Here is a 15311-nt window from a genome sequence, read left to right as displayed (position 1 = left end):
GTGTACCCGAGAGCTCTGTGGGAAGCTAGAGAAGTGATTGCTGGGCCTCTTGCTGAGATATTTGTATCATCGATAGTCACAGGTGAGGTGCCGGAAGACTGGAGGTTGGCAAACGTGGTGCCACTGTTTAAGAAGGGCAGTAAAGACAAGCCAGGGAACTATAGACCGGTGAGCCTGACCTCGGTGGTGGGCAAGCTGCTGGAGGGAATCCTGAAGGACAGGATATACATGTATTTGGAAAGGGAAGGACTGATTCGGGATAGTCAACATGGCTTTGTGTGTGGAGATCATGTCTCACAAACTTGGTTGAGTTTTTTGATGAAGTAACAAAGAGGATTGATGAGGGCAGAGTGGTAGATGTGATCTATATGGACTTCAGTAAGGCGTTCGACAAGGTTCCCCATGGGAGACTGATTAGCAAGGTTCGATCTCATGGAATACAGGGAGAACTAGCCATTTGGATACAGAACTGGCTCAAAGGTAGAAGACAGAGGGTGGTGGTGGAGGGTTGTTTTACAGAATGGAAATCTGTGACCAGTGGATTGCCACAAGGATCGGTGCTGGGCCCTCTACTTGTTGTCATTTACATAAATGATTTGGATGCGAGCATAACAGGTACAGTTAGTAAGTTTGCAGATGACACCAAAATTGGAGGTGTAGTGGACAACGAAGAGGGTTACCTCAGATTAAAGAGGACATTGACCAGATGGGCCAATGGGCTGAGAAGTGGCAGATGGAGTTCAATTCAGATAAATGTGAGGTGCTGCATTTTGGGAAATCAAATCTTAGCAGGACTTATACATTTAATGGTAAGGTCCTAGGGAGTGTTGCTGAACAAAGAGACCTTGGAGTGCAGGTTCATAGCTCCTTGAAAGTGGAGTCACAGGTTGATAGGATAGTGAAGAAGGCATTTGGTATGCTTTCCTTTATTGAGTATTGAGTACAGGAGTTGGGAGGTCATGTTGCGGCTGTTTTCCCTGGAGCATCGGAGGCTGAGGGGTTACCTTATAGAGGTTTACAAAATTATGAGGGGCATGGATAGGATAAATAAACAAAGTCTTTTCCCTGGGGTCGTGGAGTCCAGAACTAAAGGGCATGGGTTTAGGGTGAGAGGGGAAAGATATAAAAGAGACCTAAGGAGCAACGTTTTCCCGCAGAGGATGGAATGAGCTGCCAGAGGATGTGGTGGAGGCTGGTACAATTGCATTTGGATGGGTATATGAATAGGACGGGTTGAGGGATATGGGCCGGGTGCTGGCAGGTGGGACTCGATTGGGTTGGAATATCTGGTTGGCATGGACCGAAGAGTCTGTTTCTATGTTGTCCATCTCTATGACTCTAAATACCCAGCAAATTCTCCATCTGAATATGTTAACATATTTTATTTTGAGTGTACTGAGTTCCGCTTCCACGTATACTGTGTTGCTCCAGTCTCGGCAGAGTAATGAATAGATTGCTGTTGAGCATGTTCGAAGTAATGAACCAAAATTAAGTCTCTTCAACCAGTAAAAGCAAAATACACAATTTGTTTTAATTGTGTAAGGATGACTAACGTGCCACCTACTGCATTATCAGGTCTGTATTTCAACATTTAAATAACATTACATAGGCACTGAATTCACTTGTGTTTCAGTCTTTAATTAAGGAGCTCAAGGGATTAAAATTATATCAGGTTCTACAGTTGGCTGAAAGAAGGAAATTTTCAAATTAGTTACAATCACAACAACACTGAATTTGACAGCACTGAAAACAAACACAGGAATTGAAATGTGCCATTGTCTCGTGCCTGTTCAAATTAACATAACTATTATGTCAACTTTGTGTTGCCTGCTGGTCAAAGGGTACAGCCAGCCCTTAATATTGCTGACGGCTGGCTGTAGAGCCCCCAAAACCATGACATGCTGCACAGCTTAAGTGTCTGCATTATTCAAAGTCACTCTGCAACATTTAAGGGGAGATGCATTGTGGGACTAGAGCAGATGCTAAACCTAATACCACATTTGTAACATAGATAGGAGCAAATTATTGCAGATGCTAGAATCTGTACTGAGAACAAGAAGTGCTGGAAATCACAGTGGGCCAGGCAGCATCCATGGAAAGAGAGCAAGCTAATGTTTTGCATCTGGATGAGTCCTCATCAGCTCAGATGAAGAGTCATCTAGACTCAAAATGTTAGCTTGCTCTCTCTCCCCATTTATAACATTGAGGAAGAATTAAAGACATTGAAGAAGTTAGAAAGCCACAAAGCGATCAGTTCCATGTTTTACTTCTCTTTCAAGGCATTTTGGGAACTCAAGGGTTAAACGTTCCATTGCCAAAGAGACTCACGACAGGATCAGTTGGTAGCCTGTCCTCTTACAGAATAGACAGAACATCTCAGTAGGGAGAGGCTGACTGTATCCCAGAAAAGGGGTCCAGTGGAGACATACATGTGGATTCCTCTGCAGCCTCAGACAAAAGCATTTGTCCTTCACAAACAAGCCTGATAACCTTGGCCACAACCCTGTTAAACTGTCTCCTGCTCCCACTGTCTTGCTTCCCCTCCATATTAGCATAGGTATGTGAATCCCCCACTGAGAACAGGCAATGCCCTTCTGTTTTAATCTCTTCCCATCAACACATGACCATGAAGAATACAATAATCAGTCCCTGTAATCCATTCACAAGTTATGACAGGACATCAACATTCATCGGGTTTTGTAAATTCATAATTACCTATCTTAAACTATGTAATGACTATCAACCATGTAAGTGATAAACCTTTTGTTTAATCCCTTTAAAAATACTGTCTTTGTGTATAGGGCAGAGATTCGTGGAGAAGTGTCCCCACAAAATAGACACACGACTACTCTTGGGGACATTGAGAATGTCTCGTTGGCTATCTGAAAATAAACCTTTATACAGAAATTTGTGCCGTCCAGAGTTGTAGAACAAAATATACATCAACAACATCACAGCAAAATGGGCTCCATTGTTTTCAGCTACTGTGTTGGAGGGCTAGTTCAAAGAGATGCAAAGGAGAACATATGTGTCGAACCAAGGGAGGCAGGGCATAAGGCACTCCACACATGCTCAGAAACAATAGAGGTAGATGGCTGTGGAGCAAAATGTCAGGAGTGAAGTCCTGAGGGTTTTGATGCAGGACAAAATGAAGTTCAATAGCACTACACAAGGTGATCAGGTTGAGTGAACTTAACTTTGAATGCTGAGGTCTAGATTAGAGTGGTGCTGGAAAAGCACAGCAGGTCAGGCAGCAGCTGAGGAGCAGGAAAATCAATGTTTCGGACAAAAGCCCTTCATCAGGAATGAAGGCAGCAAGCCTCTGGGGTGGAGACATAAATGGGAGGGGGTGGGGCTGGGGAGAAAGTAGCCAAGAGTACAATAGGTGGATGGAGGTGGTGATGAAGGTGATAGGTCAGAGAGGAGGATGGAGCGGATAGGTGGGAAGGAAGATTGGCAGGTAGGAAAGGTCATGAGGATAGCGCTGAGCTGGAAGTTTGGAACTGGGGTGAGGTAGGGGAAGGGGAAATGAGGAAACTGGTGAAGTCCACATGAATGCCCTGGTGTTGAAGTGTTCCGAGGCGGAAGATGAGGCATTCTTCCTCCAGGCATTGGGTAGTGAGGGAGTGGTGGTGGAGAAGGCCCAGGACCTGCATGTCCTCGGCAGAGTGGGAGGGGGGAGTTGAAATGTTGGGCCACAGGGGCGGTGGGGTTGATTGGTTCAGGTGTCCTGGGGATGTTCCCTAAAGTGCTGTGCGAGGAGGCATCCAGTTTCCTCAATGTAAAGAAGACCCCACCAGGAGCAACGGATACAATAAATGATATTGGTGAATGTACAGGTGAAACTTTGATGGATGTGGAAGGCTCCTTTGGGGCCTTGAATGGAGGTAAGGGAGGAGGTGTGGGTGCAGGTTTTACAATTTCTGCCATAGCAGGGGAAGGTGCCAGGAGGGAAGGGTGGGTTGTTGGGGGGGCGTGGACCTGACCAGGTAGTCATGGAGGGAATGGTCTTTGTGGAAAGCGGAAAGGGGTGGATAGGGAAATAAATCCCTGGTGGTGGGGTCTGTTTGTAGGTGGCGGAAATGTCGGCGGATGATGCAGTTTATGCAAAGGTTGGTAGGGTAGAAGGTGAGGACCAGAGGGGTTCTGTCCTTGTTGTGGGTGGAGGGGTGGGGTTTGAGGGCACAGGTGTGGGATGTGGAACAGATGCATTGGAGAGCATCTTCAACCACGTGGGAATGAAAATTGCGGTCTTTAAAGAAGGAGGCCATCTGGTTGTGTTCTGTGGTGGAACTGGTCCTCCTGGCAGCAGATACGGCTGAGGCGGAGGAATTGGGAATACGGGATGGCATTTTTGCAGGAGGTAGGGTGGGAACAGGTGTAATCCAGGTAGCTGTGGGAGTTGGTGAGTTTGTAAAAAATGTCAGTGCTGAATCGGTCGTCATTGATAGAGATGGAGAGGTCCAGGAAGGGGAGGGAGGTAGTTTACCACCTGCTTACCCAGCCTCTCACACTGCACAACATATCAGACTTTATTCACCAACCAACAATCTCTATCTGGATGCATACTTGACATTCAGAAGCCTTGCTTCACTCTCACACACTCATTGCAGTCACAGGCCTCACATCCGTACCTTGCAGTTTGTAACCATGACAACCACATAAGCCAGATTACATAGCACTCACTTATAAATCTCACTCTTTCTTGAAGGATACATGGCCAACAACTTGAAGGCAGCAAGTGCTAACTGAAGGAGGAGAGCCAATTCCTCATGTCCTTTATGAGGGAGACAGAGATGGTCATAATGAGCTTGGTGTGTAGGAGGCTGAGGGATGATCTTATAGAGTGTTATAAAATCATGAAGGGCATTGATGAGGTGAATAGCCAAGGTTTTCACCCCAGGGTAAGGGAGTCCAAAGCTAGAGGGCATAGGTTTAGGATGAGAAGAAAAAGATTTAAAAGGGATCTGAGGGGTATCTTTCCATAAAGGTTGGTGTGTATATGGGATGAGCTGCCAAAGGAAGTCATAGTAATAGGGATATACAGCATGGAAACAGACCCTTCTGTCCAACTTGTCCATGCCAACCAGATATCCCAACCCGATCAGGTCCCACTTGCCAGCATCTGACCCACATAACCCCTCCTATTCATATACTCATCCAGATGCCTTTTAAATGTCGCAATTGCCTCCACCACTTCCTCTGGCAGCTCATTTCATACATGTGCAAAAGTTGCTCTTAGGTCTCTTTTATATCTTTCCCCTCTCATCCTAAACCATACTCTCACCATAAACCCTCCAGTTCTGGACTCCCCCATCCCAGGGAAAAGACTTTGTCTATTTACCCTCTCCATACCCCTCATAATTTTGGAAACCTCTATAATGTCACCCCTCAGCCTCCGATGCTCCAGGGAAAACAGCTCTCGCCTATTCAACCTCTCCCTATAGCTCAAATCCTCCAAACCTGGCAAGATCCTTGTAAATCTTTTCCGAACCCTTTCAAGTTTCACAAGATTTTTCCGATAGGAAGGAGACCAGAATTGCACGCAATATTCCAACAGTGGCCTAATCAATCTCCTGTACAGCCACAATATGACTTCCCAACTCCTGTACTCAATAAACTGACCAGTAAAGGAAAGCAAAACCAAATGCTTCTTCTCTATCCTATCTATCTGCGACTCCACTTTCAAGGAGCTATGAACCTGCACTCCAAGGTCTCTTTGTTCAGCAACACTCCTTTGGACCTTACCATTAAGTGTATAAGTCCAGCTAAGATTTGCTTTCCCAAAATGCAGCACCTCACATTTACCTAAATTAAACTCCATCTGCCACATCTCTGCCCATTGGCCCATCTGATCAAAATCCCATTGTAATCTGAGGTAACCTTCTTTGCTGTCCACTACACCTTCAATTTTGGTGTCATCAGCAAACTTACAAACTATACCGCTTATGCTCACATCCAAATCAATTATATAAGTGATGAAAAGTAGTGGACCCTGCACCAATCCTTGTAGAGGTAGGTACAACTACAGCATTTAAGAGACATCTTGGATCGGAAAAGTTTAGGGGGAAATGGGCCAAATGCAGGCAAATGGGTCTAGTTCAGTTTAGCAAATCTAGTCAACATGGAGTAGTTGGGCCAAGGGCCTATTTGCTGTATAACACAATGATTCTATCTTGCAAATGGTACATACTGCTACTACTGAATGTTAGTGATGGAGGGAGTGGATATTAATGAATGTGGTACCAGTGCAGTGCTTTATCCTGGATGGTTTCAAGCTGCTTTAGTGTTGTTGGAGGTGCACTCATCTCTCTTGAGCATCAAACAATCATGCATGCTATATTAGACAAATGTCAATATAATCTGTTTTGGCATTGCCTCAGTCTCAAGCTAATCTGGTAAAACACCAAGCACATTGCTTGTGGAGAGCATACTAACTCAATTTAGAATTCCTTTTCTTCTTTGAGCATCTACTTCTTCCCTCATTGTACAATTTATAAAATTAATCAATGCTCATTTCAACCACAGGATATGTTTAAGCCAAATCAGAAATGTACCAAGACACAAGATATTTACTTCTTTCAGTAATCTTGATGAATAACCATCATTAATTTTAACATGACTTACATATTCTCCCGATGGGCAGAGTGCACAGCGGCTGCATTGCTGTAACGCCACAGCACTATTGCAGAAGACAACACATCCAACGTAGCATCAAACTAAAACAAATGGCAGAAATGTCTTTTTGAAAATGGGTATCATGCAGTATCAACATGGAAAAATACATGATATAATAAATGGGGTTATCTCTAAAATCCTGACATCATGGTTGGTCTGACTTTCAGAATACAGTATTTTGAATGGTAATATATTATTTTGCAGGTGGAATTCAGTGCTAAGAGTTAATCTGACATACAAACAAATTGCAATAATTTCAATGTGATTATATATTGAGCATTTTACATTGAGTTGTTAGATTCTCGCTAGGCGGCCGAGCAGGCCACATCTTACCAATCATGCCTTATTAACTACCCAACCCTTCTATGGCATACTTTACCTAGCCCCCGTCTTATCATTGTCAGAACAATGCAATGTTCACTGAATATCCATCAAAAGAACAGCAGCCCTTACACGCCACACCATTTTTAAAAGGTCACTGTACACACAGACAAGCATTAGTAATTCTGCATTGTCAATCACAGCAGCATAATGGTACAGCAGTCACAAAGCTACAATATCCACAGCACATAGCCAGCACCACTAGCATTCTCTTGTTTGTACAATTCTGTTCCCTCACCCTGCTGCTGTTTAACCACCAGACCTCATGAGTTACCTGTCTTTAGACATAGGAGAAAGTGAGGACTGCAGGTGCTGGAGATCAGAGCTTAAAAATGTGTTGCTGGAAAAGCGCAGCAGGTCAGGCATTCTTTGGCTTATGCCCGAAACGTTGATTCTCCTGTTCCTTTGATGCTGCCTGACCTGCTGCGCTTTTCCAGCAACACATTTTTAAGCTCTGTCTTTAGACATATCCTGTCTGAAGCCCCGAGTCCATGGTACCCCTTCTCCATTAGCCTGTGGTTCACTGTCTACAGGTGAAGATCACATGCAGACAACCACTCAGAAAAGCCTAAACATGAGGTCTCATTGACAGCCATCAAAAGGGAACACAATGGACATGAATGCAGGTTGCAGTTAGCACCCACAATGCAAACCATATACCAGCACCTTGGCTTTGACAGTCCACGAGTCTACAGAACTGGCATCTTCTATAACTGGCTATCATTCAGCTCCTGCCTACCTTGTAGCACTCAATTCAGCTGAGCTCGGACATCCGCATTGCAAGCTTCCCCCAGCCATCTTTCTCCTCAGAGGAATGCTCCCATTGTCCCCAGCAGCTATCACATCACACAATCGCCTGCTCCAACTGTGCAAAACATAGTGTGCTAGGATGATGTGGCACATTTTATCTGGACCACACTGGAGCTCTTCCCAGACTATACCAAGCTACAATTTCGGCACGGTGGCACAGTGGTTAGCACTGCTGCCTCACAGCACCAGGGACCTGGGTTCAATTCCCGCCTCAGGCGACTGACTGTGTGGAGTTTGCATGTTCTCCCAGTGTCTGCGTGGGTTTCCTCCGGGTGCTCCGGTTTCCTCCCACAGTCCAAAGATGTGCGGGTCAGGTGAATTGGCCATGCTAAATTGCCCGTAGTGTTAGGTAAGGGGTATATGTAGGGGTATGGGTGGGTTGCGCTTCGGCGGGTCGGTGTGGACTTGTTGGGCCGAAGGGCCTGTTTCCACACTGTAAGTAATCTACAATGCATCCTATCATCTGTTTCATCACCACTCTGGTCACAGTATGGCCACCAACTTGGTGAAGATGATACACTGACTGAGTGACCACACATGATATCTAAAAGAGAGTGTCTAGTGAACTCTAAACCCCTTAACGATCCATACCCACCACAACTATTACATTTGCCTTTGCATTCATTAGCGTCCATCATCATACTTGCTTTATGTAAGCAACTGGCAGAATGATAGGAAACAGCAAATCGACTAAGTGATAGGAGTCTAAAGCTGTACTACCTTCTATGCTGTAATGTAAATAGAATTGCTGTATAGGAGTGACAAACTGCTGTTGCATTCTGAACTGATGTAACTTCTAGATCCACATTGTTGCAACAATCAATAATGAAGTGTAAAAATTAAAATGTGCTTCAACTCCTAGTTCGCGCTTTCATAATTAACTTTAGGGCAGAATCACACATTGTTAAGTTTTAAAAGAATGCTGAACAATTTGCTTTAGACCAACCCTAGATAACTCTGGTGAGTCACTTTTCAGTTTTTCTCTGTGATTATTTACACAATATTACTTACAGCAAATCCAAAGGATGATGCACTGTGCCGCATGACAGAAACAGCTGAAAAAGAAAGGTAACAAAATAATCAGCAAGTTACAGCCAGATTAAATGGAAAATTATTAAATCATAGATAGATTCTGTAGTAAACCTCTGATGAAATGTGGCAGCTAATTTGTCTACACAAGTATTCTCTTTCATCCACAAATCCAATAAACTGAATTTATATATATATGAATACATTATATAATCAAATCTCACAATATCCCTTCAGACAAGAATCTATATTGTGATCATGCTTTTTTTTTCCAGATACTGTATTTTGATTGTCATTTTGGAATTTATGATATTTTGAGCAGACAGTGGTGACCAGAGGTAAACAGATGTGGAAACCTTCATTGACAACCGATTGTCAAAGTGGTCAGGTGAGAGCGACTAAAGTGATTTTATACAGGATTACATAAGGTATACAGCACAAAAACAGGACAGTAGACCACTTTACTGTTTCTGCTATACTTGAACCACCTCCTATCTTTCCTTGTCTAAATCTACCATCATTATTCTCTATTCCCTTCTCCCTCAAATTTTGTCACATCTCCCCTTAAGTATATCACTACAATTACTTCCCTATAGTAGCAAGATCAACATTCTTTCAAATCTTCAGATAAAGAAGTTTCTCCTGATTTGGAAAATTCAGACTTAATGATTTCAAAGTAGTTTGCAGTGAAGTTCTTCAGGGCCTCTACTGTCTCTACATAAATGATGACTATCAGTGAACCCAGCACCAATCTTTGCGGCACACCACTGGTCACAGGCTTCTAGTCCTAACAACAACCCTGTACCACCATCTCTGTCTTCTACTGTCAAGCCAATTTTGTATCCAATTGGCTAGGTCTCTCTGGATCCCATGTGATCTAACCTTACTAACCAGTCTACCATGCAGATTCTTGTCAAAGGCCTTGCTAAAGTAATCCACCTTCATCTGTCTCCTTGGTCACTTCAAAAATCTTCATCAAAATTGTGAGACACAACTTCCCACACACATAGCCATGCTAATTATCCTTAATCAGTCCTTACCTTTCCAAATGCATGTGGATCTGTCTCCAACATTGACATCAGGTTCACCCGTCTATAATTCCCTGGCTTTTCCTTGCAACCTTTCTTGCAATGGCACAATATTAGCCATCCTCCAGTCTTGCTGCATCTCATCCTTGGCTATCGATGATAATAATATTTCCACTAAAGGCCTCGTAATTCTTTCCCTAGGTTCCCACAATGCCCTAGGATACACATGATCAGGTCCTGGGGATTTATCAACACTTACATGTTTTAAGACCTCTAGAATCTCCTTTCTGTAATGTGGACTGTTTTCAAAGTATCACTATTTAGTTCCTGAGTTCCCTAGCTTCCCTAGCTTATCTGCAGTAGATACAGATGAGAAATATTTGTTTAGGAGCTCACCCATCTCCTATGGCTACACACATTGATGACCTTGTTGATCTTAGGAGTCCTATTCTCTCCCAAATTACTCCATTGCCTTTAATATACTCGTAGAATCTCTTTGGATTCTCCTTTACCTTTTCTGCCAAAGCTATCTCATGTCCCCTTTTTGCCCTCTTGATTTCCCTCCTAAGTGTACTCCTACACTCCCATACTTCTTAAGAGATTCACTTGAACCAAGTTGCCTGTATCTAACACATGCCTCCATCTTTTCCTTGATCAGAACCTCAATATGTCTCATCATCCAATGTTCCCTACTCCTGCCAGCCTTGCCCTTCTCACTAACAGAAACATGCTAGTCCTGAACTCTTATTATCTTGCTTCTGAAAGCCTTTTACTTGCGAGATGTCCCTTTTGCTGTGAACAGCGTCCCCCAGTAAACTTTTAAAAGTTCCTGTCTGATACCATCAAAATTGTAATTGCCCCAATTTAGAACTTTAACTTTAACTATGATGGGGTCATACTATAAGCCTCCCAAAAGCCGTAGGAATTAGAGAAATAGATAAGTAAGCAGATTAGATTACTTACAGTGTGGAAACAGGCCCTTCAGCCCAACAAGTCCACAATGACCCTCCGAAGCACGCCCACCCAAACCCATTCCCTACGTTTACCCTGCACCTAACACTACGGGCAATTTAGCATGGCCAATTCACCTAACCTGCACATTTTTTTTTTGGATTGTGGGAGGAAACCAGAGCACCCAGAGGAAACCCACGCAGACAGGGGGCGAATGTGCAAACTCCACATAGCCAGTTGCCTGATGCGGGAATTGAACCCAGGTGTCTGGCGATGTGAGGCAGCAGTGCTAACCACTGTGCCACCGTGCCACCCAGATCATGGAATGATTTTAAAATAACAGCGTGTGGTAGTGAGTGATTTTAATTTCCCAAATATTCACTGGCACTTCCTTAGTATCAGGGGCTTAGATGGACAAGGTGTGTTAGTTGCATCCAGAAGCTATTCTTGAAACAATATGTAGATAGTGTATTGAGTGAAGGAGCCATATGAGACCTTGTATTGGGGAATGAGCCTGGAAAAACATTCAGTGGGGGAGCATTTTGACAACAATGATCATAATTTCCTAATTCTTAAACTAGTCATGGAAAAGAATAAGATTGATTCTTGGATAAAAGTGCTGAAGTGGGGGAAGGCTAATTTTAACAGTATTTGGTAGGAACTAGAATATTTGGATTGGAGGCAGCCAATTGACAATAAATCCATATTTGATATGTGGGAATCTTTTAAAAGTCTGTTGACCAAAGTTCAGGACCAGCACAATCCTGTCAGGCTAGCAAGCTTCAGGAACCTCAACAAAAAAAGAAAGCATGTGTAAGGTTCAGGAACCAGAAATCAAACAAGACCCTTGATGGGTATAAAAGAAGCAGAAACTTAAAGAAGTTAGGAGGGCAGGAAGTAGTCATGAAATATCCTTGGCATGGAGGATTAAAAGAATCCCAAAGCATTATGAATGTATATTAGAAGCAAGAGGATAACTCAGAGAAGGGTAGATGAACTAAAGGAATCTACATATGGTGCCAGAGCAAGTAGGTGAGGTCCTCAATGTGTACTTCACATCAGTATTCACCAAGGAGAAAGACATAGATGGTGGTAAGTTTAAAGAGGGGTTTGTTGTTACTCTAAGGCATGTTGACACTAAGAAGAAGGAGGTTTTGGATATCTTAAAAAGATAGAGGGTCATTTTGGAAGGGTGTTGCTGTGACCAGTTGTGTTCCACAAGGATTATTTCTCAGACCTCTATTATTTTATACAAAAAATATTAGATGAAAATGTCAATGCTCTGATCAGTAAGTTTGAGATGACATGAAAATTGGTAGCATTGTGGATAGTAAGGAAGGCTATCAGAGGTTATAGCAGCATACAGTATCAGTTAGAAAGTTGGGCAGAGAAATGGCAGATGGAATTTAATTTGGACAAGTGTGAGGTGATGTATTTTGGGAGGTCAAATGCAAGAGTTAAGTATACTTTTAATAGATGAACTCTTTGTGATCCAGAGGGATCTTAGGGTCCAATCCATACCTCCCTAAAAGTGACAACACAAGTGGATAAGTTGGTGAAGTAGGCATATGGGCATGGCTACCTTCATTGGTCAGGGCATTGAGTATAACATTGGCAATATCATGGTGCAGCTATATAATATGTTGGTCAAGCCACAGTTCTGTGCACAGTTTTGATCGTTTCATTATAGGAAGGATGTAGAGGATTTGGAGGTGACACAGAAAGGTTTACCAGGACGTTGCCTGGATTGAAGTGTATTAACAGTAAGGAGAGTTTGGACAAACATTGAAGGTTGAGGGGTGACCTGATAGAAGTATTTAAAATTATGAGGGGCATGGATAGGATAGATAATCAGACTCTCCTTCCCAGGGTGAAAATATCACATAATATGGGGCAGAGGTTTGATGTGAGGGGGTAAAGTTTAAAGAAGATGTGCAAGGAAAGTTTCTCACACAGAGGGTAGTAGGTCTCTAGAATGCGCTGCCAGGGGAGGTGGTAAAAGCAGAAATGATAGCAGCATTTAAGAGGTATTTAGAAAGACACATAAACATACAAAGAATAAAGGGATATGGACCATTTGCAAGCAGTTGGATTAGTTGAGAATAGCATCTTGGTTGTCACAGACATGTCGACCAAACACTCTGTTCCTGTGCTATATCGTTTTATTGCATTAATAATAAATATAATGTTAGTTCCTTCCTGAAAAATGTTTCTCATGTTCACCCAAAATGAGTTCTCAGACCCTATTAAACTGTGTTTGATAAATTAATGATCTGGTAGTCACAGGAGTTATAGAGAAACCCTGACTGTGTATTCCACTTACTGATGATGTTACAGGTTCTCATGATATCCAAGACCTCAGAAAATGGTAAACACTTCATCACACACTGGTTTTGACTATAAATTAGTGAAATGTTTTATTAAATTAGCAGCAGCGAGGCTAGAAATTTTCTGGAAATGCATATAATTTACAGGAGGAGACTATTAATCTTTTAATACAGAAAATATTAACTCTTCACCAATACTCTTAATATTAGATCCAAACTAATGTCTCTTTGTGACAACATTCTTCTATCTTCTCTCTTCATGGCTCTAGAGGAGCTTGTGAGCTGACAGATTGCTGCCCTTTGATGTCAACCAGTAACAAAGAAAATTAAATATAGCTGATGAAGACATTTTTAAAATGTATCTACAATTTCAGCAAATTCCAGATTACTGGCAGACTCAAATCACCTGACCACAAACATGTCTATTGATGCTCACTTGCAGAACAAAGCCAGCAGCTGTCAAGAGTGCTTTGGCCTGGAGGAAGTTAAAATGCCTTGGAATACCAGTATTAATAGACAAAAGACAGCACTCTTCAATATAGTCAGTTTGTCTCCAGATGTGAATGAATTAACTTAGTAGTAGAATGTATAGCTCCTCAATTGTTTTTACACACTTGTTTCAATCCTAAATATTGAATAATGAAAAGACAGAAGAAGAATACGCAGAGGAAATAGCACATTTTGTTATATCTGACCCAAGGTGCAAAATATGGCATCTTTCCAACTATGGATGATGATGAACAGCCAAGAAACAAATCCATTTCAGATGGTCAGGCAGCATCCATGGAGAGAAAGCAAGCTAACGTTTCATGTCTAGATGACTCTTCAAACATTAGCTTTCTTTCTCTCCGTGGATGCTGCCTTACCTGCTGTGATCTCCAGCATTTTTTGTTTTCAGTACAGATTCCAACATCTGCAGTAATTTGCTCCTCCATTTCAGGTGAGTGTTATTTACTCTGCATATTCTTGTTCTGTCTTTTCATTATTCAATATTTAGGGTTGAAACAAATATGTAAAAACAATTGAGGAGCTATACATTCTACTACTAAGTCAATTCATTCACAGCCAGAGACAAACTGAGTATATTGAAGAGTGCTGTCTTTTGTCTATTAATACTGGTCGTCAAAAGGACCAATGTTGCCGATGGCTTAAGATCAATACTTGAGAGGAAAGTTCCTCCATAAGCTAATATATATGAAGCTAATTGTTGGGGAGAGTTGCTGCTCAGGATGTCCTTCTGGCAGCTAGTGACTCGCATGTGCAATGAATCAATCTCTATGGCCTTCTCGTCATGTTTGCAAGCTTCCCTGCAATGCAGCATTTGGATGACCCTTTCTTCAGTATTTCTCCAATATATACACACCTAGTCAATCAAGTTACAGAATGATGTCAACAGTTGGATAAAAAGAGTTGAAGGCTTGCATTTTTCAACTTTTAATCTCAGCATCCAGATATCAACATTGGTCAAGCAAAGGAAGCAGAGAGGCTTTGAATATAGAGTGCACAGTGTGAATATTTGAGGTTGGCCCAGTCTTTACTGCATGCATGTCTGAATCCACAACGGTGTATGCCCCTTCTGCGATATAAATAACAAAGTAAGCAATTTCCAGCATCTTACCAAACAGATGTAAGTAAAAATGTAAAATGGGTGAATGGACTTGGATTCAAATTCTGCATCCACACTGATGTTTTTCTCAGGATATATAGCAAATTAATATTAAAATATATTTACAAAAATGAAATCTTCATGCAGTAAAATACAGCATCGTCTATACTGATGATTGCAGGGCAAATTCATTTTGATTAAAAAATGAATACTCAAAGCTAAATCAGGAGACTTAACACTGAAGTTAAAACTGAAGAAGTGAAACAAAGAATGTTGTGTTTAGTACATTAAAATATCATTGGGATGGATTTCAAGGAATGGCAATCACAATGAGGTTGCCATATTGCTCCGACTATTTTCCATTAATTTTCTGGGAGGAAATTTGGATTCTGGCTTCTCTTGAGAACTGCAGCATATCTGAAATTTAACAGTTCCTTCAAAGTGCAGTACAGTCAGGGAAATTTGAATCATGCCCTTTTCTCATGGCAATAGTTGCTATAT

The 15311-nt window shown here is 42.1% G+C and overlaps 1 protein-coding gene across 2 annotated transcripts in view; it reads right to left on the bottom strand.

Moving 5' to 3' along the window:
• The window catches only part of tmem163a (transmembrane protein 163a), a 287064-nt gene that overhangs the window by 76064 nt on the left and 195689 nt on the right, over positions 1 to 15311 (bottom strand). For both annotated transcript variants that reach the window (XM_060827842.1, XM_060827841.1), the window contains 2 exons: positions 8881 to 8924; positions 6628 to 6719 (listed from right to left, as the gene is read on the bottom strand). In XM_060827842.1, the coding sequence (XP_060683825.1) occupies positions 6628 to 6719; positions 8881 to 8924 (136 nt within the window). The remainder of the gene's footprint in view (positions 1 to 6627; positions 6720 to 8880; positions 8925 to 15311) is intronic.

Source organism: Hemiscyllium ocellatum, chromosome 7 (assembly GCF_020745735.1).
Source record: "Hemiscyllium ocellatum isolate sHemOce1 chromosome 7, sHemOce1.pat.X.cur, whole genome shotgun sequence".
NCBI lineage: Eukaryota > Metazoa > Chordata > Chondrichthyes > Orectolobiformes > Hemiscylliidae > Hemiscyllium > Hemiscyllium ocellatum.
Note: the sequence above shows the minus strand (reverse complement) of the source record. Positions and strands in the feature narration are given on the sequence as shown.